The sequence below is a fragment of the Bombus vancouverensis genome, chromosome 1, assembly GCF_051014615.1.
Source record: "Bombus vancouverensis nearcticus chromosome 1, iyBomVanc1_principal, whole genome shotgun sequence".
NCBI lineage: Eukaryota > Metazoa > Arthropoda > Insecta > Hymenoptera > Apidae > Bombus > Bombus vancouverensis.
The window spans coordinates 22,638,145-22,660,571 of NC_134911.1; the positions used below are offsets into that span (position 1 = coordinate 22,638,145).

The 22,427-nt window shown below is 32.9% G+C and overlaps 4 protein-coding genes and 1 long non-coding RNA gene across 25 annotated transcripts in view; 2 read left to right on the forward strand and 3 right to left on the reverse strand.

The window, feature by feature from the left end:
- The window catches only part of LOC117159419 (DNA polymerase epsilon subunit 3-like), a 36,150-nt gene extending 24,093 nt beyond the window's left edge, over positions 1 to 12,057 (forward strand). Inside the window, exons 3-15 of one of the 18 annotated variants that reach the window (XM_076622978.1) lie at positions 585 to 726; positions 828 to 974; positions 1,297 to 1,517; positions 1,988 to 2,145; positions 2,538 to 2,731; positions 3,284 to 3,429; positions 3,524 to 3,650; positions 3,731 to 3,896; positions 4,121 to 4,352; positions 5,068 to 5,395; positions 5,500 to 5,700; positions 6,815 to 7,982; positions 9,625 to 9,719. In XM_076622978.1, coding sequence (XP_076479093.1) covers positions 637 to 726; positions 828 to 974; positions 1,297 to 1,517; positions 1,988 to 2,145; positions 2,538 to 2,731; positions 3,284 to 3,429; positions 3,524 to 3,650; positions 3,731 to 3,896; positions 4,121 to 4,352; positions 5,068 to 5,395; positions 5,500 to 5,700; positions 6,815 to 7,435 — 2,631 coding nt within the window. In that variant the 5' untranslated portion in view covers positions 585 to 636 and the 3' untranslated portion in view covers positions 7,436 to 7,982; positions 9,625 to 9,719. The other 17 variants (XM_076622992.1, XM_076622989.1, XM_076622988.1 and 14 more) reach the window with 17 other exon arrangements.
- On the reverse strand, positions 5,861 to 6,818 carry LOC143303419 (uncharacterized). Its single transcript, XR_013059656.1, has 2 exons — positions 6,301 to 6,818; positions 5,861 to 6,239 (listed from the first exon to the last, which is right to left on the reverse strand). It is a non-coding gene; the product is annotated as an uncharacterized LOC143303419 (long non-coding RNA).
- A 240-nt stretch (positions 12,058 to 12,297) lies between the features above and the next one.
- Positions 12,298 to 14,033, reverse strand: LOC117159394 (three-prime repair exonuclease 1). Of its 3 annotated transcripts, none has more exons than XM_076623094.1 (4): positions 13,914 to 14,033; positions 13,576 to 13,833; positions 13,307 to 13,473; positions 12,298 to 13,238 (listed from the first exon to the last, which is right to left on the reverse strand). In XM_076623094.1, exons 2-4 carry the CDS (start codon positions 13,781 to 13,783, stop codon positions 12,633 to 12,635), a joined length of 981 nt encoding a protein of 326 aa, XP_076479209.1. In that variant the 5' UTR covers positions 13,784 to 13,833; positions 13,914 to 14,033; the 3' UTR covers positions 12,298 to 12,632. The 3 variants fall into 3 exon arrangements, with proteins under 3 accessions (XP_076479209.1, XP_076479212.1, XP_076479203.1); XM_076623097.1 differs by having other exon boundaries at positions 12,298 to 12,863; positions 13,110 to 13,238; positions 13,576 to 13,960; XM_076623088.1 differs by having other exon boundaries at positions 13,576 to 13,962.
- Positions 13,989 to 18,164, forward strand: ida (anaphase promoting complex subunit 5 ida). The gene is made up of 11 exons (XM_033339177.2): positions 13,989 to 14,350; positions 14,450 to 14,499; positions 14,676 to 15,055; positions 15,139 to 15,292; positions 15,400 to 15,581; positions 15,655 to 15,768; positions 15,833 to 15,962; positions 16,043 to 16,345; positions 17,110 to 17,231; positions 17,305 to 17,572; positions 17,689 to 18,164. Exons 1-11 carry the CDS (start codon positions 14,212 to 14,214, stop codon positions 18,055 to 18,057), a joined length of 2,211 nt encoding a protein of 736 aa, XP_033195068.1. The 5' UTR covers positions 13,989 to 14,211; the 3' UTR covers positions 18,058 to 18,164.
- A 195-nt stretch (positions 18,165 to 18,359) lies between these two features.
- LOC117159393 (dipeptidase 1) overlaps positions 18,360 to 22,427 on the reverse strand; it is a 237,171-nt gene continuing 233,103 nt past the window's right edge. For both annotated transcript variants that reach the window (XM_033339179.2, XM_033339178.2), the window contains exons 7-8: positions 20,872 to 21,001; positions 18,360 to 20,456 (exon numbers count right to left, since the gene is read on the reverse strand). In XM_033339179.2, coding sequence (XP_033195070.1) covers positions 20,325 to 20,456; positions 20,872 to 21,001 — 262 coding nt within the window. In that variant the 3' untranslated portion in view covers positions 18,360 to 20,324. The remainder of the gene's footprint in view (positions 20,457 to 20,871; positions 21,002 to 22,427) is intronic.

Here is a 22,427-nt window from a genome sequence, read left to right on the forward strand (position 1 = left end):
AGAACCGTGTTAAATATCGTCCTATGCGAAAAATGTTTCCACGGTGCATGCGGTTCTTTTTGGTAAAAAGATTCGGTTTTTACGATTCTACGAATCGAGTTTGTCCATCCCTGTTCCGGTTTCTGGAGAAACGACTGTCTATCGTGCTCGATCGGAACTGGAAAGTTCGACTTGCGAGGCTTGCCAAGAAATTTTCGAGGCCCCGTTTCACGATCGAGCCGTCTCACCGCGATTGATGGACGCTTGATTTGCCCGCGACACGAGAAACGGAATTATAAATTATTTCGCCAACCGTCGCCTTGTACAGTCAAGACACGATTTACCTATATCCAGAGAAATGTTATCTTTTAATCTTTTGGCAAGTCGAACGCAAATGAAAGGGAAACGGCTGCTTTAACAGCGGCAATTAATCCGAAAAAAAGGAGATGATTACTTTCGTATAAAAAGTAGAATGATTTCGATCATTCGAATTATTCCACGAATAATCGTTATTGTTTATTCTCAGTCGATCGTTAATAACGAAATTATATGTATTATAACGCGCGCAATACCCCTATATATTAGAAACATGATTTTTCACGCAGGTATCGAAGCTCAACATCAGAATCGAACATAGAATTTGTATATTTCAAGAAAATGGCAAGCGAGACTTCTTTTACCGCTTTATTGGAGGATTCGTTTTCGGATAATGACAAAAGTACCGAGGATTATTCGTCCAATTTAAAAATATCCTTTCGAACAATGTTATATTCTCACGTTACTATTCACATTCTGATGATGCAAAACCATTTATTTCTACTAATTATCCTTGACGTAACTATGATCACGACGCTTTGGAGAACCTGACCGAGAGATACGACACGGAGTTGTTGCAACAGGCTCTACAACGGTCTTTGTCCTCGTGTTCGGATAATTTGCTCGCTGAGAAAATTTTCAACGAAATACTTCCTTTCGCCTATTATCTTTTATCCGAGGTAAAGTGAATAATATTACCTTAAAAATTGATATTAATTCTGTTGCGGTCTTCGAATTTACGTATCTCGATAAGAACGTTTCAACGACCGAGGAAAGTTCTTAGCATGAAATCGAAATTCAAAATTATGCATATTGATGATGATTATCTTGCAATCTCTCCAGACTCAAGAAACGTTTTAAACATAAATTCTAGCATAAATTCTAGCAAGAATAGTTCAAAGAACGCGGCAGAATTAATTAAGAATCTCAAGAGATGCGAACCTCGATGGATATTTGGTTCGACCAATCGTTGTATCTTTTGAAGTTTCTTCTTGTTTGAAGGCTCTGAAGAAAATTGGCGAAACGATGAATACGAACGCGGATGGACACACGGTGGAAGATACGAAACGACAATTGGTCGTGTGTCGCGAATTACTAAGTGTGTGGGAGAATTCTATGGAACGCGTTTCGAAACTCTGTAAAACATCTGCCACTGCTTTTAAATGCGTAGTGGAGAACGTGCCTCTTACGATTAAACTAATATTCGAACATTGTAGAGCAAGGTGAGGCGAATGGTCAGAGACATTCTCAATTATCTTCCCTTTTTTCTAACGCTGTTATATCAATAACTTAAGTTTTTTTTTATTATTATTTAATTTGTACTTTACAATTTCCCCAGCTGAACATTCGGTAAATTTGTCTGGCTTAATCGCTAAATAACATGTGGATGGCTATCCCCAGCTGGAACTTAAACAACGTTGTTGAATTGTGGATTTTTATGCGTTTATAGAAAATTTAAAAGCGAAAATTCAAAGTAGAACGCTTGTTGTTAATATTTTCGAGCGAATAATATCCGAGATGAAAGAAATCTCTGCTTACGTTCCATTTCTTTAATTGCATTCGTGAAAATATGAATTTGCATAAACATCCCTAGTTCAAATATTGTTTAATAATATTATTCTTGACTAAATAAGAACAGCTGGTAAATACGAATGATTTTTTTTTTCACTTGAAAACGTGTCGACCTTTACAGTAAAAAATTGTACGGTACTTTATTCGAGGACGTATCGGAGGAATTAACGAATCTATTTCGCAAGGCGAAAACGATCTTGACTCTATTCCTGGCCACTTTAGAGAACGTAATAGTCTTCGACACGGATACGGAATCGGAAACGGAACTATTGGTAAAAGGTGAGCGATCCTATTACGTCTTAACGATTCTTTAACCCGAACCATCTTTATCTTTATCGAGTACGTCAAGTAGAGGAAAGAAGATACCGTTGCTCTGTTTAATCCATTAATGGCCAACGTTGCTTTAACGAAGTATTCCATTTTCAAATGTTCAAGTTACCAGGCTCTCATATTTTTCGATTTTCAGATCATTAGATTTGTAGATATTCAGATCTGTTATTGTGCAATAATGTTGTATTTACGTATTTGTTATATGTTATTTCAACGTTTGGTCCTTAACGGTTTAATCGTTTCACGTATGTGTACATATCTCAGTATTATTAATTCTTGCCAATTCATTGTTCTAATTAAACTCGATGTTTTTTTATTCATGCGTCTCCTATTGAAAACAGTAATCGATTCGATCGGATCGTTCGTTACCATCTCGCGCGAACTGGATTTGAAAACGTTCGTGGAAACGTCGAAAATATTCGGTAAATTGGCGATTACGAATCAACATCATGTAAAACGAATAAACGCTATGAACGTCACTTTGCAGCTTACCCAATTCACAAAAGATGTATCCTCGATGCTGCTATTTTGCCAGGTAAGTTTCTAGATAAAAATTCTACAGTTACACGAAAAAATTATTTTACTTTTGTATTATTACAAAGTTGATATAATAAAATCGTTGAAACGAGCCAAAGTTCGATCCGAACGTGTATCGAAATTTGTAAAACCTCGTTTTTTAACACCTGAAGAATTTAAAAAGAGAGAAAAACAGAGATTAGATTATGTTTGAAAATTTATATAGATACACGATGCGTCATATTAATCACATCTATCTATTTGTTGATTGTATAACAATATAGATCGTATCTGATATTTGTTTGTATAGAATTATTTGCTACTTGATCAGTTTTAAAATATTTTTTTTTTTTTCGTCAGCAGACGTTCTGTTTGTGGTTGTGTATTGTGTATTTTAACAATCTTAGATAATTCGCAATAACGCCTTTTTCCATTGTCTCAGATAACAAATATCTTGAGGAACAAGCTAAAAACGAAACGACTATCTAAACTAAACACAAAATGCTGCACTTGATAGATCCATAAAAATATTTGCTTTTTCCAAGTTTTTTCTATAATCATCTTTACGTAGGACTCAAGTGATCGGGTACAAGAAAGAACGATAAAAGTTATTGGACATTCGTTAAAAATTTTGGACAGACTGTTTGCAGCTTATTGTTCACACATAAATAACGAAATTCTTCCGTGTGTGATCGAACTTTTGCTAAAGATGCACAGGTATATTTCTTTTTTTTTTTTTTTTTTTATTTGATTTCTCGATTTTTGTATCTTACGACCGATTAAAGGTTTTTACATCGCTCTTTGCAATCAGGTGTTCTCCGCTGTGTTTACAAAACTCGCAAATTGATAGCAAACTGATGGATCTAATAAACATTCAAATCTCGAAGGGATCGGAACCATTTTTGAATACCGTTTTCAAATCATCCGATTTTAAACAGGTTCGTCGACAAAATCTAACTAACAGATCAGTTTAACATAGAAAGTTCGTATCTTATTCGATATCCCTGAAATATTTTAGGCGTTCTTCGATTATAGAAATCAGGCAAATATCGATAATTTAGGCTACCATCTGTTAACGGTTAATATCATGAAAAAATTAATTTACATGCCATACGAGCAACATTGCAAATGGACATTAGGCGCTGAATCGATCATCGATGTCGCGTTAAACAACATTAATCACTGTAAGTACCACGTTTCGAATCCTACCTTTGGTATCTATCAAATTCGAGCAAATTTTTCATTATAGAATTTTCAACGAAACAAATCTTATTAACTTACTTGATCTTTTAACATAAATCTCGAGAAACAAGTTTTACAGAATAAGAGAAAGCTGACGTTACGCGTAAAGAATTCTGATATTTTCTAATAATCTCGAAAATTATCTTATATTTGTACCGTTAAACAGTGCAGGAGGAGATTTGCGTGGGTCAAGTGAAATTACCAGGCGTACACGATATTGGAGAAAGATCGAGATCCGCCTCGATATACGAAGCCACGATAGTACCAATTTGTGGACTGATCAGTCAAATTCCTGCAGACGGATTTCACGCTGTAGAGTTGATTTTATTGAAGCATTTATTAAGCAATCAACTTTGGAGTTCTTTGCTTAGTTCGGATATTTGGTGCTTCGTCGGCCGGTTTGTAAATCGATCAATAAATTTTCACAGTTGATGTTAAGTTTCGGTCGTTCGTTCTTCGCTTCTGAAGTAAAACACTACGCCAAATACGTTCTCGATATAGTTTATCTTGTAATCAAAATGCGATCATTTAGAAAATTCTATGATATTACAATGCCTGGCCGTTGAATTAAGATCACGTACGGAAATTTCGCGCTTTTAACTACGCAAGACTATGTTATAAATAGTAAATTGTCTTCGATTATCAAGATTATTACGCGATATAAACCTAAATTCGTTCATCGAACAGTACACTCGTATTGTCATAGCGAACAATAAGCAAATTCGTTCGACTTACGTGCCATGCAAGATATTTAGAATCTGTTGAAATCACTCGTTTACTCGTCTCTGATCATTACGTTACTGAATTTGGAAAAAAAAAAAACTCGAGACATGTGGGAAAATAACGAGGACATGGACCAAACAGTACGAGCTATAATATAAAGAGAGGAGACGTAAATATGAAACAAAAGTTACTAAAACGAATACGTATAACATTTTAGCGAATTTTTCGATTTTGTTAAAAAAGTAAGAAATATCAGAAACTTTGGGTGGTCGTAATTCGATGACAAGGAATTGTATTTCATCGAGTTAAAACCGATTGTTTCTCCGATGTAAACGCGAAAGAATTTTCTGAACATTGTCTGCTTCTTCAACGTAACACTCTGTTTTTCAGTATTGGTTCTTTAGAACTTTGCGCTGGCCACGTGAAATACCTCTTGAACGTTTATGCTGTTTTAACGAGACGTAGCAACAGTCTCGAGATCGTTATGTTGGAGAACTTGATTGGAAGATTGTACAATTTGCTCCCGGAGGAAATGAAGCACACCGTTATAACGGAGCTCGATGATCTGGAAAATCCATGCTGGCTGGCTGTCGCGCGATTTTTGCCCCCGAAAACAAAAGCGTTCTTGCAGAATCGATTGGCATGCGTATTAAACGAGATACCGCGCTCATTCGTCGAATTACAGCGGCAGCCTACTGTACAGAATTGGAATCGTATCGTATGTTATCTTATGTTCAAGGATAAATTACATAATAAAAGGATTTGATAAATTTTCGATCTCGATCTTACGAAAATTTTAATAATCATTTTTCTCGTTAAAAGACGATGCTGATGTCGCTTATCGGAAAACTCAACTACACGAAGGAGAAAAATACCATTAATATTCTATCCCAAATATGGAACTCGATCGCGAGCACGATCGAAATTTTCGAAGGCAAACAGCTGGATATGTTATCGGAATTTACGTCGAAACTGTTGAGTGCTACGCAGCCTGAAAAAATTCAAGACGATACTTTCTTCTCGGTATGTACATTTTTCCTCGTTTTCCTTTGCTGTATAATTAATCTTTTAAACGATCAGCTCGTGTCTTGACACGTGCACGATGTCCGGTCCAATAAGAACCGGTGATCTTCTCGCGTCATAGTTTCGCTCAAGGTTTCACAAATAAAGTAAAAATTCGGACTTTAGATATGATAGTAAAATTTGTTGTACGAATCCAACAGAGTAACGGATCAAAGTGTTATAACAAAAATGTGTTGAGTGCTGATTTGGGAGGGTTGTTATACTAAGGTTTGGTCCCTCTGGAGGGGCTATCGTCGGCTATCTATCAGACACGACTATCTTGTTACTATCTGGTTATTGTTTCGATGGCTGTGACATGCAGGATGTTTTATCTATCCGTTTCTGGCAATGCAATATACACGTACAATATAGTGTGAAGTACGGATATGCATGCGTTATTAGACAAGGACACAACAATACCGATGCCTGCACCGGCCAGTACCGTTACAGTGAATTCCGCCTATATAGTTGTGCACCGAGCTATTAAACTCGTTTGACTCCTATTTATAAACAAAAAATAAGTGGTCGACGGTAATGAGAAACAAAACAGGAAATACATACCGCGTTATAAAACATACTACAGAAAATTATATTTTTAATTTAGTTGCAATTATGGTCCCAGTCAACTATTATGAACTCGTTATTTTTTATTTATTTTTCAATGCAAAATGTTCAATGGAATATTATTTATCTTGTAAGAAAACGTGAAACTTCGAACGCTTGGAACGGTTGCCTGGCTTCCGTCACTCTCTAAAATAAGTGCTATGGATTAAATCCTCTTCCAGCATTTTTTGTACAATCGTCAACGTAGATAAATTTCGAAAATTACTCTATGCGTAACGTTTTATATAAACTTAAGGTTATATTTTTCTGCGATTCGCGTAGTCCAGACTGATTTAATACTTTCACATGTTTCATTTATTACGTAATCGATAGTAATTCGTACCATCGATGAAATTACCTTACGAAAGTTTATTTTATCGATAAATCACGCGAACCGCATAACGAGTCACGATCTATGCTTTAATGGTTATGGTTAACAGATACCATGAATAATCATGTTCAATGATTTCAGATCCTAGAAGCAGTTTTAACGTCGCTGTTATGTCTCCCACCACACGTAAAGGCAGTAGCGTCGTATTACTTGAGAAACAGTATCGATTCCTTTGATAACTGTGGGATTAAAACGGTTAATGCATTAACGGAGCTCAATTGTCGACTTTTGGAAGATGAAAATCCATGGGTACGACAGGAAGCTTTCGAAACGTTTGATTATGTAGCTCACATGTGTCCGAACGAGGATCTTGTGACTAAAATGGCAGCCGCGGTTACAAGAAAGTCGTCGTTGAGAGATTCTTTGCCTGCTTATCTTTCCGGCACGATTTATTACGAGCTTCAGGATTTTTCAGATATTCGAGATTATTTGCAACATGTAGCGATACATTCACAAAATGTTTACCATGTTTGTAACAATTACGAGGATTGTCAAAGGGACCAAAAACTCGCTAAATTGGAAATCGAGTCTATCGAAACTTTCGATAAAAACTCGCCTTTGAGTCAGCTCGATGAACACGTAAGCGAAATATGTGACGAATTGAATGATATTTTAAAAAAAAGTAGTGACATAACAAATCACGTGATGCGAAGACTACGGTTAATTTGTATGAAGATTTTGGATCTGACTGAATCCAAATAAGTCGTATTCGAATACATTTTGTACAATAATTTGTAATTTTTTATGCCGGAAGAATAAGCGCGCAAAATGATCGAACAAATAAATATAAATACTCTTTTTATTTTCATTAAGAATCCTTCACAATTGTGCTAAGAATAAGAACAATTTAAATAAATCTTCTTAATAATACCTATATTGTAGAAAAATTAGGCCTAAGATCATTTTATTTCTTTAATGTTAATTCTTTGCGGACGGGGTCGCTCGACGAGCGATCATCGCTGTGGACGAGAGGTATTGATGCGCGCAGTTGAGAAAATATACACGTTGAACGTTTACGTTATTCATTGTCGAGACTTGTATCATTTTCATCAATATTTAGTTGATCATCACTGTCACTATTACTAGAAATATTGAAACGTCTGAGCCGATTCATTGTTGAACAGAGTTCGTTTCTACTGTCTAAAGCACTGTCGTCGTCTTCTTCTTGTCAGGTTCAAAATAATGTTCGTCATCACTACTATCACTAACGAACATATTCTTTCTGGAACTTTTAGGCATCGTGCATAAGGTATTATAAAAAATATATAAAAAGCTTTCTGATTCATCTGGCAATGTCATTGAAAGATTGAAATTCGTTCTGTCTCGACTATCATCCTGCATCGCGAGGATTTCTAAAGATCTATAATTTTCTTTTATCAAATACATAATACTACTGTTTAGTTAACTATATCCATGCGTAAATATGCATAAGATTATCGCTTAGAAAAATGGACGTACGCCTGCCACTTCAAGATAACTGTCCGGAACAGATTCGAACGACCCTCGGGCTAGCTGAACATGTACTGCGGAAACGCATCGACATCTGACGATCATCTTACTCGAAGAATAGGGTCTGCGTGTGGCGAGCCACGGGACAGAAACCGTTGGAACGTTTACTGTCGCGTGCCGCCACGAATATTTCTTTTAAGGAGAGCTATAGAATGACTCCGTACCTTTGTTAGGCAAAACGTTCATCCCGTGACCGCGGCTACGTTCGGCGACTGACTGTCGCCTCGAGCCCAAGCTCATTATCACGACTCTCGAACAATTACAATCGGGTTGAATAACTACAATTGTTCAATTACAGCTATAGTAGACTCTAGGTTACAATGTTGCGGGATTATCCAAAATTCCAAAGGCTCCGGTGTTCTTTCATCTCCGACATATGTATATACAGATATATAAATTTATAAGAAATTATTAGCCCACTTTATGTCTTACATATATTACAGTTTATTATATATTAACCACTTGCGCTACCAATAAACTCACAGTTGCGTGTGCCCTGCGCTACGATATAATACACGTTGAGACGACAAAGTAACCCGTCACCGCGTCTGCGAGTGCAATCTTTTAATCAGCACCTTAGTGCGTTGGTAGGGTCTTATATGTAGAGTTTTACACAGGTATGAATAAATGCTCATGGCAATAATAGCATTAATCACGTTATTTTTATTTCTGCGACAAATGCCCATGGTATACGCGTTGCTGGCGATTTTGGAACAAAAGCATCTCGACGTACGTGGCACGTCTTTCTAGTGCAAGTAATTAAATAGCAAATTCCAATATTACAGAAAAGTCTATGAAATTGTTTTCATATTAATTAACTGTTGCATTAAGTTTGACGTAAATAAGTATACAAGTGTATAATGTGTGAAGTAAATAAATATATGGTATAAGACGTGCATAATTACATATACATATATATTTTATCTTACATATAACGATATCCTATATGAAATTAGCAAAGTGATCTAGACATTCGAATCAGTTAAGGACTACGATATTATTAAAAAGTGAATTTCAACTGATATCTGTCTTATTAAAAAAGAGTGTATATCTCTATTCTTCGGATCGCTTTTCAATCTCATTGACATTGCCGATAACAGCGTATAAATCGCGAAGCAAAGCTAAACTTCCTTAGTAGTGAGTAAACTTCGATAGTGAGTTCATCGGTTCTGAATTCAAAGCGATTAGGTTTGTAACAATAAGTGTTTAGAACGCTATTCGTGAATTTGCTCCATATTTCAATAATGATATGTATTTTATTATTAAGTGTGTACCTAACAAGTATGATAATTATATTTTTTAAATAGTATAATATCGATTTCTTTCGATTTATGCCATGTAACTGTTTCTTCCAAAGCTTATAATTTATGATTTTGTTGCAGTAATATTCAAAAGGAGGGATTTACATATTACAAATCAAACGCGTCATATATTTCCATTGTTTCTTTTTCCAAAAAGAAAAACGCATTAATATATCTTTAAGGTCTTTTTTATTATAATCTTACATAGATTGAGAATGTTTTATTTATTAAAATATTAAATATTAAAATATTTTTATTCGTATATACAGATGCAAAACGCGGATATGAAGAAGTGTCTTCAAAGTGATGAAATAATCAAAATATGTAACATGTTCATATCGCTACAAATTGAGGAGGTAAAGAAAGTTAACGAGCAGTTACGACCGGTACGTATTCCTGCAAAGAAACTATATAATTAAATATATTGTTCATAATGAGATTATACCAAATATTTAAAAACGTAATAATGACTTAAATTTTCTATTTATATTCATATGTATTGTTATAATTTGATTTAATAAATAGGTAATTGAAACGCTAATAAATCATATGAAATCAGAGGATTCACTGTTTAAAAAAATGTACCAACAAATTATTTTCTGTGGTAGCTTCTATAAAGGTACAAAAATAGAGGCACCAAATGAATTTGATCTCAACGTTACTTTAAAGCTCCCTATCAACTATAATTACATAAATGTAAGCATGTTTTTAGTTAGTTAAGATGGGTATTAAATTATGTTTAATTTTATATTGATATATATTTTCTTTCTACTATCTAGTATTTGTCAGATCGGGCAGGTTTTGTAAAAATAATTATAGAAGATAATGTGCAAGCACGTAATACATATACATATCAAAATCTTACAAATAAAGAAATGAGGTTACACAATAAACTATAATTATTAAATATAAAATATATGAAGAATTTTATTACACTTTTATGTGAAATATTATTGTTTTCTAGACAACTTAACAAATTAATATATAATAATAATTTCGTGAATCCAAATACATTTCGTTCCTGGATTAAAGGAATTATAGACAGAGTTTTCAACAAGCTACAGAAGGTTGAAGATAGATACAGATTAGTAATAAATAATTCTTATATAGTAAAAATTAAAAAAAGTGAAAGTGGGCCTGCAATCACATTAATAGTGAATATTCCACATAAAACTGAGGACATATGTGTTGATTTAGCACCATCCTTACCTTTTGATATAAATATCATTCCAAGATATATTACAAAATTTAATGAACTTGAAAGGGTTTGTGTATTTATCACAGTATTTTATTTATATAAAGGCACTTGTATTATTAATATTTTTTGTCTTTAGTGTCGAAATAAAAACTGGTTTGCAATCCCAGTACCAGTACGTACTGATTGTAATGATAGTGATTCTAGTTTGGCATCCTTTTATTGGAGAACTGCTTTTAGTCTTCAAGAAAATGAAATCCTTGCAAGATATGGTCGTGTAAAACAAGTTATACGTTTACTGAAGGTTGCTTAACAAAGTATTTCACCTTAGTATAATTATAATATTTCTGACATCATTGTATTTTTTAGAAATTCAGAAATACACAAAAAATGAAGAGTATAGCAAGCTATTACATAGAAACTACATGTTTAAACAAACTGACAGAAATAAATATGAGCATCAATACAATATCTTTGGCATATTTCTTTTTTGAAGTAATATAAACCATATTGAATCAATATACACATAAAATTTATAAAGTATTACATGTTTCCATATAAATTATTGCTGTTTTTAGATGCTTAAAGAATTACAACATGTTTGTGAGCAAGGGAAGCTAGACTATTATTGGAATGAAAAGTACAATTTATTATCCAGAATTAGCCAGATGGAAATGTATAATATAGCTCAACGTTTAAAAAACATCATTAAAGATATTGAAAAGAATGCAACGGATAAATATATATTGGCCAAATATATTCGTAAGTTATGTTGTTTAAAATGTGTTAAATTATATTAAAATACGTATTTGTTTTATGCGACTTCCTAGTGTAAAAACTTGATACAAATAAGTGGATTTTGTCCCACATGAATATGTAAAACATTTTCTTTGCAAATTCTTTGCTAAAACATTTATAAACATATCGTTTAGAGAAATAGGTAATGATTATTCACAATGATAACGTCCTGCTAGTCTGTATCAAATCTAAAGCTATTATTTTTTACATTACAGTAACCTCGGAAGAATTATTGTCATTAAAGAATAACATAAATAACCCAGGTATATATTAGTTATCATAATAAAACAATAATTGGAATAATTACGCACTGTACTAGTTACGTCATTATGTATGTATTATAGGTAACATAATTCGAACTGACGAGAGAAGCAATGATACAGACCAAACAAATCAGACCTTTTGTGTAATCTTCTAATTTTCCTGCGCGTTTATCAGACCAGTTCGTAATTAAACGTGTTTACATTTTGTTTTCTTAAAAATGAAGTCTTAAATGAATAAAGTTAATTTTGTATTTTTGACTTATTTTCACATGTATAATAACCTTCTATTGATTGTTTGCTCATACCTAGTGAGTATTTAGCCAAGTTAAAGTATACTTCACAAATTTTTAATTTCGATTTTCTCAGAGACAAAGTGTCATATGAAAAAATTTTATCCCATCTAATTCGACTTATTTTTTCACGTAGATATTCAACTAAAATAACTATCCCTAAGTTAAGAAAATATATACTAAAGAAGAAAGAAAACAAACTCTAATATATGATAAGGTATTATTATTATTGTTATTATATACATATGTATATTCTATTATTATAAAAAATTTTTAGACGCTTTATAAATTTGTATGTACACATTGTAAAATAAATTTCTAAATTTATAGTTACATTTATCACTTTGTGATATATGTAACTATAAATTTATCACAAATTTGTAATATATGTACTAAAATTTATATTTTGAACTATTTTCAGAAGATAAAATAGATTTTGATATAATCCAATATATGTACACATTTAATAAATATATTTCCTTAAGTGGAATCATAAATACAATATTATCAAAAAAAAAATGTTACTCTTTCAACAAATATATTTTATTTGCTGGTATAATTAGTTAAAGGTACTGCATTGCAATCTGTCCATTCTACGAAGAAATTTCCTAATTTGATAGCACAGCGAATCATAGTAAGACAATCACCTTCTGCACTATGTACATCTTCAGGGTTATTACCAAAAATATGTTTATAAACACTACTCAATCTAAAATTAATGGGCCGACTATTTGTAAAATCTAATTGTCTTCTTACATTACGTCCTCTTCTATCCTGAAAATTTTCATCACAGTGTTGTAATTTTATAATTTGATTCTCAGGTGTCTTTTCATTGATTTTTTGTATCTTTTTACAGTAACTAGTTTGTGGAGTGTTAAATACACTATCCAAATGAACTGTTGTTTCTTTAATCTTAGTTGGAGTGTTATTTTTGTTATGATAATTAAAATTTGCATCCATAATAGAATCTAATGCATCAGATAAAATCTTATCATAACCATCATTCAATAAAATACTAACTTCAGTACAACTGGAACTACTAGCAATAGGTTGTACAATATTCATTTCTTTTCTTGGATTTTGTTTACAAGAGAAAAATTCTTTGACTAGATGCATCATGTCAATGCTTAAAACATTTTCACTGAAATTCTTTAAAGAGATAAGTCAGATTATTCATGAATTTGTAAAATTATATTACGATATAATATTACATATACCTTCTCAATATTTTTGAATTCTGATAAAAATATTGGATAGTCATAATTATTTCCATTATAAGCTATAAAACAAGCTGGTGCTGCTAATCGATTTATAAAATTTAATACTAAGTTATATATGTCACAATTAAAACATGGAAATTCTTTTAAATTTTCATTGGATAAGCCTATAATAATATAAGTTTTATTTATATAAAAATAGAAAGATATAGCAGTTCGTTTAAGGTAGAATAAAAATTGTTTGCTAAAAATAATTAAATGTTAGATACCTGTCAATGTTTGAATATCCTTTGAAATAGGTACATTTGGATGTATTGGTAAAACAAGTTTCTGTAAAACTCTTGGTGAAATATTTGTAGTATCGCATATAGCAGTTCTTGATACTGCAATTAATGACATTTCTGTGATTTTTGGCATATAATTCTTTGTAATTAATCCAGTTGTTTCCAAATCAAGAAATATAAATGTTTTTATCATTTTTAAAAAGCTTTAATAAGATCAATTAAAGTAGATGTGCAATTGGATTCCTATTTTGGAAATAAAATTTATATTAACTACAAAATTAATAATTAATTCCCTAACTTGTAATGTTATCTTTGCACTAAACTTTTAAATCACAACATGCATTAAAATACACATAACCATGTTAAGTATTGGGTTGTCAACTACGTGATTACGGATTTGTCATTAAGTATGTATGTACATACAGAGAGGATGCGACGTTGGATGAAACATATGAGAGTTAAAGCTCCCTCACCGTGATAATATCGAACTAATCCTGGTATACCATAACAATAAGTATAAATTCATTTACCATTGCTAATTTCAGATGTATAAATTAGCATACATATAAAATCTTCTTTTCGTTTAAAATGGAGAGTATATAGTTAGTTGAAATACGTGCTATGATACCGTTGATCACAATGTCTACGGATTTAATGAATATCGATGGCAATATAAAAAGAGTGCAAAAAGAAACTTTGACACCATACAAAATAGCAACTGTCATTTTGATTAAAGAATATTGCAATGAAACAACAAAAGGTAATTTACTATCTTTATAGACATCATAATCTAAATTTATTATAAATATTGTAATACTATATTATTAATGTTACTATTAATATTAATATTTTGTTCCAGCAATTGTGGAAAGACGTGATTTTTGTTTAGTCGCTTTGAAATTGATTCAAGTAAGCATTAATAAAATGATTTTATTTAATATATTGTTTGTACACTAAATAAAGTAAAATGTTCTATACACACACAAACGTACACACACACATTCATATGTATACTATTATAAAGGGTTAATATTTAATTTTATTGGAATATATTAAATAATAAATGTTTTTATCTTTTTTGTTAGTCCCCTGACATGGATCTTAATACACTTCTGAATATATTACATTCCCCTGAATATATTTTACATCGGTTTGCACATCATATGGAAGTTCAATTGAATATGTTAAGAGGAAAAGGGGTTGAAGGATTATTAGATTTATTTGATAATGTTGGACGTCTTATAAAACCAACATTGGATCATTCTCTTTCTTTACCTGCCCTAAATAAAAATTCTGTGCTTGGGCTATATATAAGGAGAGTTATAATCTTTTTTGAAAAATTACCTTTTGATCAAGTTGTAGCTCTTTATGAAGCTTTGAAAAAATACTTGGATAAAAGAATTAATACGTTTGATGGTTCTGATATATCTGCAGCTTCTAAAACAGAAGATTCACATATAAATGAGTATGTGTTCATTATATTCATAAACTGTAATTTTGTTACGTGATATATATGTATTTTGTTATAATTTCTCTGTATTTTGAAAGAATTAAAACAACTTGGGGTGGAAGACAAGCTGAATTACTTGTTGCACAACAAGCACATACTATACAAACAGATGAACATAAAGCGATGTCTCCTGCAGAACTGCAAGTTCTTGTACGAGAACTTTTAAGTTGTAGTCCTTATTATGCAGAAGCTGTGAGTATCATGTAGTGAGAACACATTTTATTTATATATATTTTAAAAGATGCAGTTAAATATCTTTTTGTATTTCTTACTTTCTCATAATCTTTAATATGTTTCAGCATTATTTAAGTTATTTAAACTGTTTAAGGGTCAATGAATACTGTGGAGCTATAGATAGTCTTTATCACTGCTTTGATAGATTAGCACCTTTGGAAAACCGTTCTGCACCTGAAGATAAATCTCGCATTTTCAGATATGCAGCTTTAAATCTAGCAGTTTTACATGCTCAATTTAATCATAAGTGCGTTTTTATATAAATTTAAAAATTAAGAATTTTGTATACGATTCATGTTGTCATTTCATTCTCATTTAAGGGAAGTAGCACAAGCTGCTTTGAAAGAAGCTATCATGATGGCTCAAGAAGCTGGAGACAATGTCTGTTTACAATTAGCACATGCTTGGATGTATTATTTAACTATCAAACAAAAGTAAGTTAAAATCTCTTAACTTGCATTGATATATATTTATCACCATATTTGTAATATAATTTAGGGGACCATTGATAGAAAGATCAGTTGGCAAGGCAAGTATGTTAGGAATAACTCACACAACTGGATTAGGTCTTATTGCATATGCTCATAATTCTGCTTTAGAAGCTAAGAGTCCATCACAAGTGTTCGAGGTATTTCTTTTATTCAGTTGTATTCAATGTGTGTTCTAATGCTTATTCAAGATTAAATTGTTCTTAATATTTAATTGCAGACTCTGATGAAATCCGATGTCTTAAATTGTCAACATTCTATGGTAGATTTAATGTCAATGACATATGCCGAAAAATCTGCGTTATGGGCATACTACGGTAAAACTGAGATGTCTTCAGTTTGTGCTCAGTTATTACTTTTACATAATACAGGGGATAAAAAACAGCATATGTTTAATGGACCATCTACTTGCCAGGTTGTCATTAATATCGCGAATATCTTAGTAGAATTCGGAGAATATTTTTTGGTTGACATCGTACTTGCTCATGCCAAGGAGAGGTTTCCTAATGAACCGTGTAATAAGGTACCATTTAGAAATCAACCCTTTGCGGACGGGGCCGCTCGACAAGCGAGCGTCGCTGTGGACGAGAGGTACTGGCGCGCACAGTTGAGAAAATATACACGTTGAACGTTTGCGTTATTCATTGTTAAGGCTTGTATTATTTTCATCAATATTTAGTTCATCATCATTGTCACTATTACTAGAAGTATTGAAACGTCTGAGCCGATTCATTGTTGAACGGAGTTCGTTTCTACTATCTGAAGCACTGTTGTCGTCCTCTATCTTGTCAGGTTCAAATTAATGTTCGTCATCACTACTATCATTATCGAACATGTATTTTCTGGAACTTTTAGGCATCGTGTATAAGGTATTATAAAAAATATGTAAAATACATAAAAAGCTTTCTGATTCATTTGGTAATGCCATTGAAAGATTGAAATTCGTTCTGACTCGACCATCATCTTGCATCGCGAGTTTACGTTAAACGGAAAATAAGATTTCTAAAGATCTATAATTTTCTTTCATCAAAAACATAATACTGTTTAGTTTATTATAACCATGCGTAAATACGCATAAGATTATCGCTTAGGAAAATAGACGTACGCCAGTCACTTCAAGGTAACTGTCCGGAACTGTGAACAGATTCGAACGGCTATATGCCGACACGCGTTCGCAACGGTGAAAAGACTTGAACGGCTATTTGCCGACACTCGTCCGCAAAGGGTTAATGTTATACGTAACCGAATGAATCATATAACGAAGTTTAAATATTATTTGTTTCATAGATATGGAAGTTAAGCGAGCAACTTTATGTGTTTACACAATTAATGAGACAAGAAAAGTGGAGTGAAGCTGAAGCAATAGCGTCAAATATTTCAAGTTTAGATCCTTTGGAATCTAAATTTAGGTATAGCGATATATTAAAATATGTCGTTTTATTATGCAGGGTCTGTATTGTCTTTAAAAATTTGAATGTTTAGGTTAGCGGAAGTTTGTTTGGAGAAAGGGGATTATCCAAAAGGTTTAAAATGTATCGACAGCATTGGCAAAGAAGAGCAATTAACACCTCAAAATAAAATAAGAACTATGATTTTATTAAGTCAAATAATGTGCGCTTCTGTTTCACCAGAGAATGGGATTGTAGGAGTGAATTCTTTAGTACTTCTAAATACAGCTCTAGAACTTGCAGTAAAAAATCATTTATCTTATTATAAAGCATTAATAAAAATGCATCTTGCAAACATTCAGGTAATTAGATTAATTAATACATTTTTTCATTAATTTAAAGATATTGAAGATATTGATTACATTATAAATATTATAGATATTATGAGTATGATATTGATCTTTTATTAACGTTCCAGTTAATAATGGGTATGCCAACTTTAGCACTAAACTTAGTAGAAGAAGCAATTACACAAATTTTAGCGCATGGAGGATATTACGATCAAGGTAGAGCGTTTGTTTTATATACGAAATGTTTAGTTGCTACTGCTCCAACATGTGACAAGGCGCGAAAGGAAGTAATCTTAAAAGCTATTAAAGCACTTTCAAAGGCGAAAAATTATTTTACAAAAGTCGAAGCATATGGAAGACTAAGAATTACATTGTGTTTAGAATCTTTACTATGTCACGAAATCGATCTTAAGACTGAACGAAATCAATGTGCTTTTGAATTTCGCCAACTAGATCAACAGCTTCTTACAAAATTAAATAATTTGTTTTTATATTGAAAACCAAAATGCAGAAAAAGAAGATAAGGACAAATATGTAGAATTGGAAAACTTCTTCATTTGTATTAAGAAACGAAACATTCAAATATACAGTATTTTCCTAAAAATCTTGCATTATTATTTATTATTAGGTATGTGTATTACGTAATAATTTAAAAAAATACTTAGGTATTGATACTAATAAAACTCTTATAATTAGATTCATACAATTACATTTTGTAAAATACAACTTACGTGAAATGTTCTGAAAATATGGAAATCTGTTGTATAATAAGGATAAGGGAAAATGAATAGTCGAACAATGACAAGTATACAATAGAAACATTTATTTATAGAATCCGCTGCGAAGCTACAACGGAATTTTTGATATTCTAAAGTTTCTTACCTACTCCTCGTGTAGGAGTTAGGTATAATCCATACGAGTTATCTTCATTCTGTTTGTTATCCGATAGCAATTTTTTCCGAAGAATCAACTCGCATGAATCACATAGTAAGTGCACACAGGACACAAATAGGTGAATGGTGACACATGAAAATCGCAGGGGTGAATTTTTATCAAAACCCCAGAAACTTCCAACGAGTCGTCGAAGATATTAGATGATGCTTTTGTCGAGGAAAATTTGGATGTGTATAAGTGATAGATTACATCCGACATAACACGTTGAGAAACACTCACACACGTTTGAATTCTATCGACAATAGTTCTTGTGAGCAATTTTTATCTTATCCAAGTATTTCTTATTTTTTGAAAGCATTTTGTTTTGTATAACAATATTCTCCTCTCTATAATACTAACAGCAAGATTCACTTTGCGAATATGCTTTTTCTTTGCGTCATTTCGTTAAAACAGATATGTTTTCCTTCTGAAACCTTTTTCACTTCAACGACTATAATAATGTTTTTCAAATAAACCCGTGATTCTTTCAGATATGGGTTTGCTCATTTTGATTCCTCAAATTATTAACGCTAAAGTGCACGTATTTTTGGTGCAACGAAGGGGGGAAGACATATGAAGATACACAGCCAGGTTTACACATAATATTTTTTTCTTTTACAGTACGACAGTGACATAGTTTAGAAGATTTCTATATTGTCACAATATGTTCTCTTTATTTTTTTCGGTGTACCGATTTACGCATAATTGATCGTTTTGTTTGGCATTTCAGAAATCATTTTTTACAAGAATTTCATGCAATTTGGTACTTCTAGTACGTCAAAAACATTATCTAGAAGTATGACCTTTTTAATTGTAACTGATCGATTTGAAACTAAATTCTTTTTCATTAAATTATTTAGTGGTGTTTTTAAACATACGTCGGAGGTATATATACGTTGCACGTATACAATATCAAATTGTAGGATATAGCCTGATTTTCGACAAAACTTATTTTCTTGAAGAACACAGCGCTCTATAACTCTTCGAACGACAATGAAAATTTTAAATTCTCCCAGTGATGTACACAATTCTTCGAATTAACAGCTTTTGTATCGTAAAACTATGAAATGGAGAAAAATCTGTTTACACTTTATTCAAAGATTGCATATTAGAATACACGTATTTCTTTTTATAATAAATTTTACAATGCGTTGCTATTACTCCTATGAAAAATAGCATTGTTACCTTGTACATGTCTGTTCTGAAACATATGTACGAGATACCAAAATATGGTTGTTATAAATGTTAAAATACAGATGATTTTATAATCAGTTTTCCTCTACTTAAAACTTAAGCCTTAAATTATTGTTGACAGATACATGGGTAATTTAGAACGTGAATTTCGTAATGCTTAATGATTATTTTAACGTTAACGATAATAAAATAAATGTTATGATAAAAACACGATCGTCGTATTTTCTTAATCGTTCGAATAATTATAAACATGGCGAATTAACAGTTTTGCAGAGGCTCGTTGAGAAATAATAATATTCTATGTTTGTGCTTTCAAGCAAAAGAAACCTACAGCCCAGCAAATTAGACATTCGAAGCTGTGTATTTCGTTCGAGGTAGGTTCTTCATCCTTTCTTTTTTCTCTCGTTCAATTGTTATCCTGATTGAGCATCTAAAAAGGGACAGATTTTGTAGGCGGGCAAGAATCAAGCAATGAGAAGCTCTCTTTCTCTTTCTCTCTCTTGGATCGCTCGTTCTGCTAGGACTTCTCCGGTTCCGACGCGACTCAGCTCGTCTAGTCGAGCATAGGACGGCAGGGTGCTCGTGGAGAAGTAATTTGCACACCATCCGGAAACTATAGAAGGGCACGATAGAACGATCAAATCTCCATGACCGTTTGCACGGAATTGATATCGAGCGCACAACTGCCCGTTGTGTCGGGAGAATCCTGAAGGTATTCTTCGGAAGGCGTCATACCGGCTGTTCTCATGTCGTCCCTCACTTTTTCCACCTGAAACAAATAACACGTACGTGCAGTTTTAAAAAAGTTTTCTTTAAAAAAAATCGCAAATCTACGCAAGATATCATTCTCATAAAAAAGTTTTACTTTTGTCCTAAGTTTTCGTAAAACAAAAATATTTCCATCTTTTCCTAGAGAAAATGGTCTTTCAGAAGAGAAGTGTTTGTTTCCCCTTTCAATTCCTTTATTTCGTTTATATCCTTCGTTTAATAATCGATTGAGCGAAAGTTAATTAAAACTCTTGTAGAATCGTCTTGCTTCAAATTTATTCGATTTTCAGAATCAAAGAATTAAACAACAGACTACAGACTGTTTTTATTTTCGTGTCGTATAGGGAACAATTGGGATGCTCGCGGTGTAGCAACCTGGCAGGAAGATTCGAATTTAGATTTGAACGCGTTCCAACCTTTTGAAGGACTCTCAGCAGGTTCAGTCCGGCGACTTTCTTTAAGTCGTACACGTTCCAGTTCCCACTTCGAAGAAGTTCGGCGAACAGTTCCGGATACTTGGAGACATCCTCCAGTCCTCTGGGTGTCCTGTCAACAGAATCGATCCCTTGTAACAAGCCGTGCCCGAGTTTGATTACGATCAAACTGGAAATGAATAGTTGCAACGTTGATCTTTGCGACTTTTCATATTTTACAATGCGCGTGTCAAAATGTCCAATTTATTTCAAGTAACGTATAATAATTATAGCGATGAAAATGAATAGAGAGCAATGGCAATTTTTATATCGTAATTTTTTTACGGTTATTAACGATGGATTTGATGAATTGTTAGATACACGAGGATTTTAATAATTTGAAGAGACGAGGAATTCGTATAAGATACATCTGCTCGTTTTACAAAATTTAGAAACTTTGAGTTGTAGCGCCACGCGACAATGGAACTTTCCGATGGCTTCGCGACACTCGGCAACAATGTATATCGCCGAAGCGAAGTACCTAATGAGCTATCAATATCCCAACGGTCCTTTCGCCGAATGTTCGAGAAGGCGTGCATAGCAACGGTCGCGGATGCCAAACAAACGCACGGATAGTGGGGATATTGAGGGGGCGACGAAAAGAAAGAAAGAGATTCATTCCGTTTCGAACAACGAAGTGCGAAGGGTCTAGCGTAACAGCGAAGCAAACACATTCGAGAAGCGTGATTGTTAATCGTTGATCGTTAATCGTTTAATAAATCCTTTTTGTTGAACATCAAGAGCATTTCTTGGGGCACTTACATTCAACTCCACCTCAGAGTGAAACTTTGATCATTGAATATATCCGTTTGTATACGTACAATCTATTCCATTAGATAATTATTCAAACGACTCTACTTCCCTCGCGAATAATCTCCGTTCTAATTAACATCAAGAGTTACTAAATCGATGCCAGTGTATAAATAAAAGGAACATTTGTCCAAGCACTGTTGTCCCACGTTCGTTCTATCAGTTTGTATCCAGTAATAACAGACATTAATCACGAAGATTTACATTCAAACGCATTAAATTACAGCTTATCTTTCCCACCATGAATCCAAATGAGTTAAACAACCCGTAATTCTTTCCGACGTGTACCTCAAACTCCATTCTCCTGCTCTCTGTATTTTTTCTTTTTATTTTTCTTTTTTCGATGATCGATAACCCATTGTAACGGACCACCAAGCATCCATCGTGTAACAGAATATCGAAAGGAAAAACGGAAAGTCTATGGTCTTGTAATTAGATTTACAGTGCCATTAATTCTCCGTTCATCGGTTTACGATAACTTGCACAAACACGATGAATTACCCGACACGAGCCGGTAAATGTGTTCACAGGAAGGTTTACGCCGCCGCACCCTTGTGACTATAAATCTTTTCGACCAACGTCGCCGCATCGAAAAGCTTAATTACAGCCGTGCGTACTCCCTTGATTAAACTTATGGAATATCAAATTGGACCCACGATTCACGATGTTTCCTATTCGGATATTACACC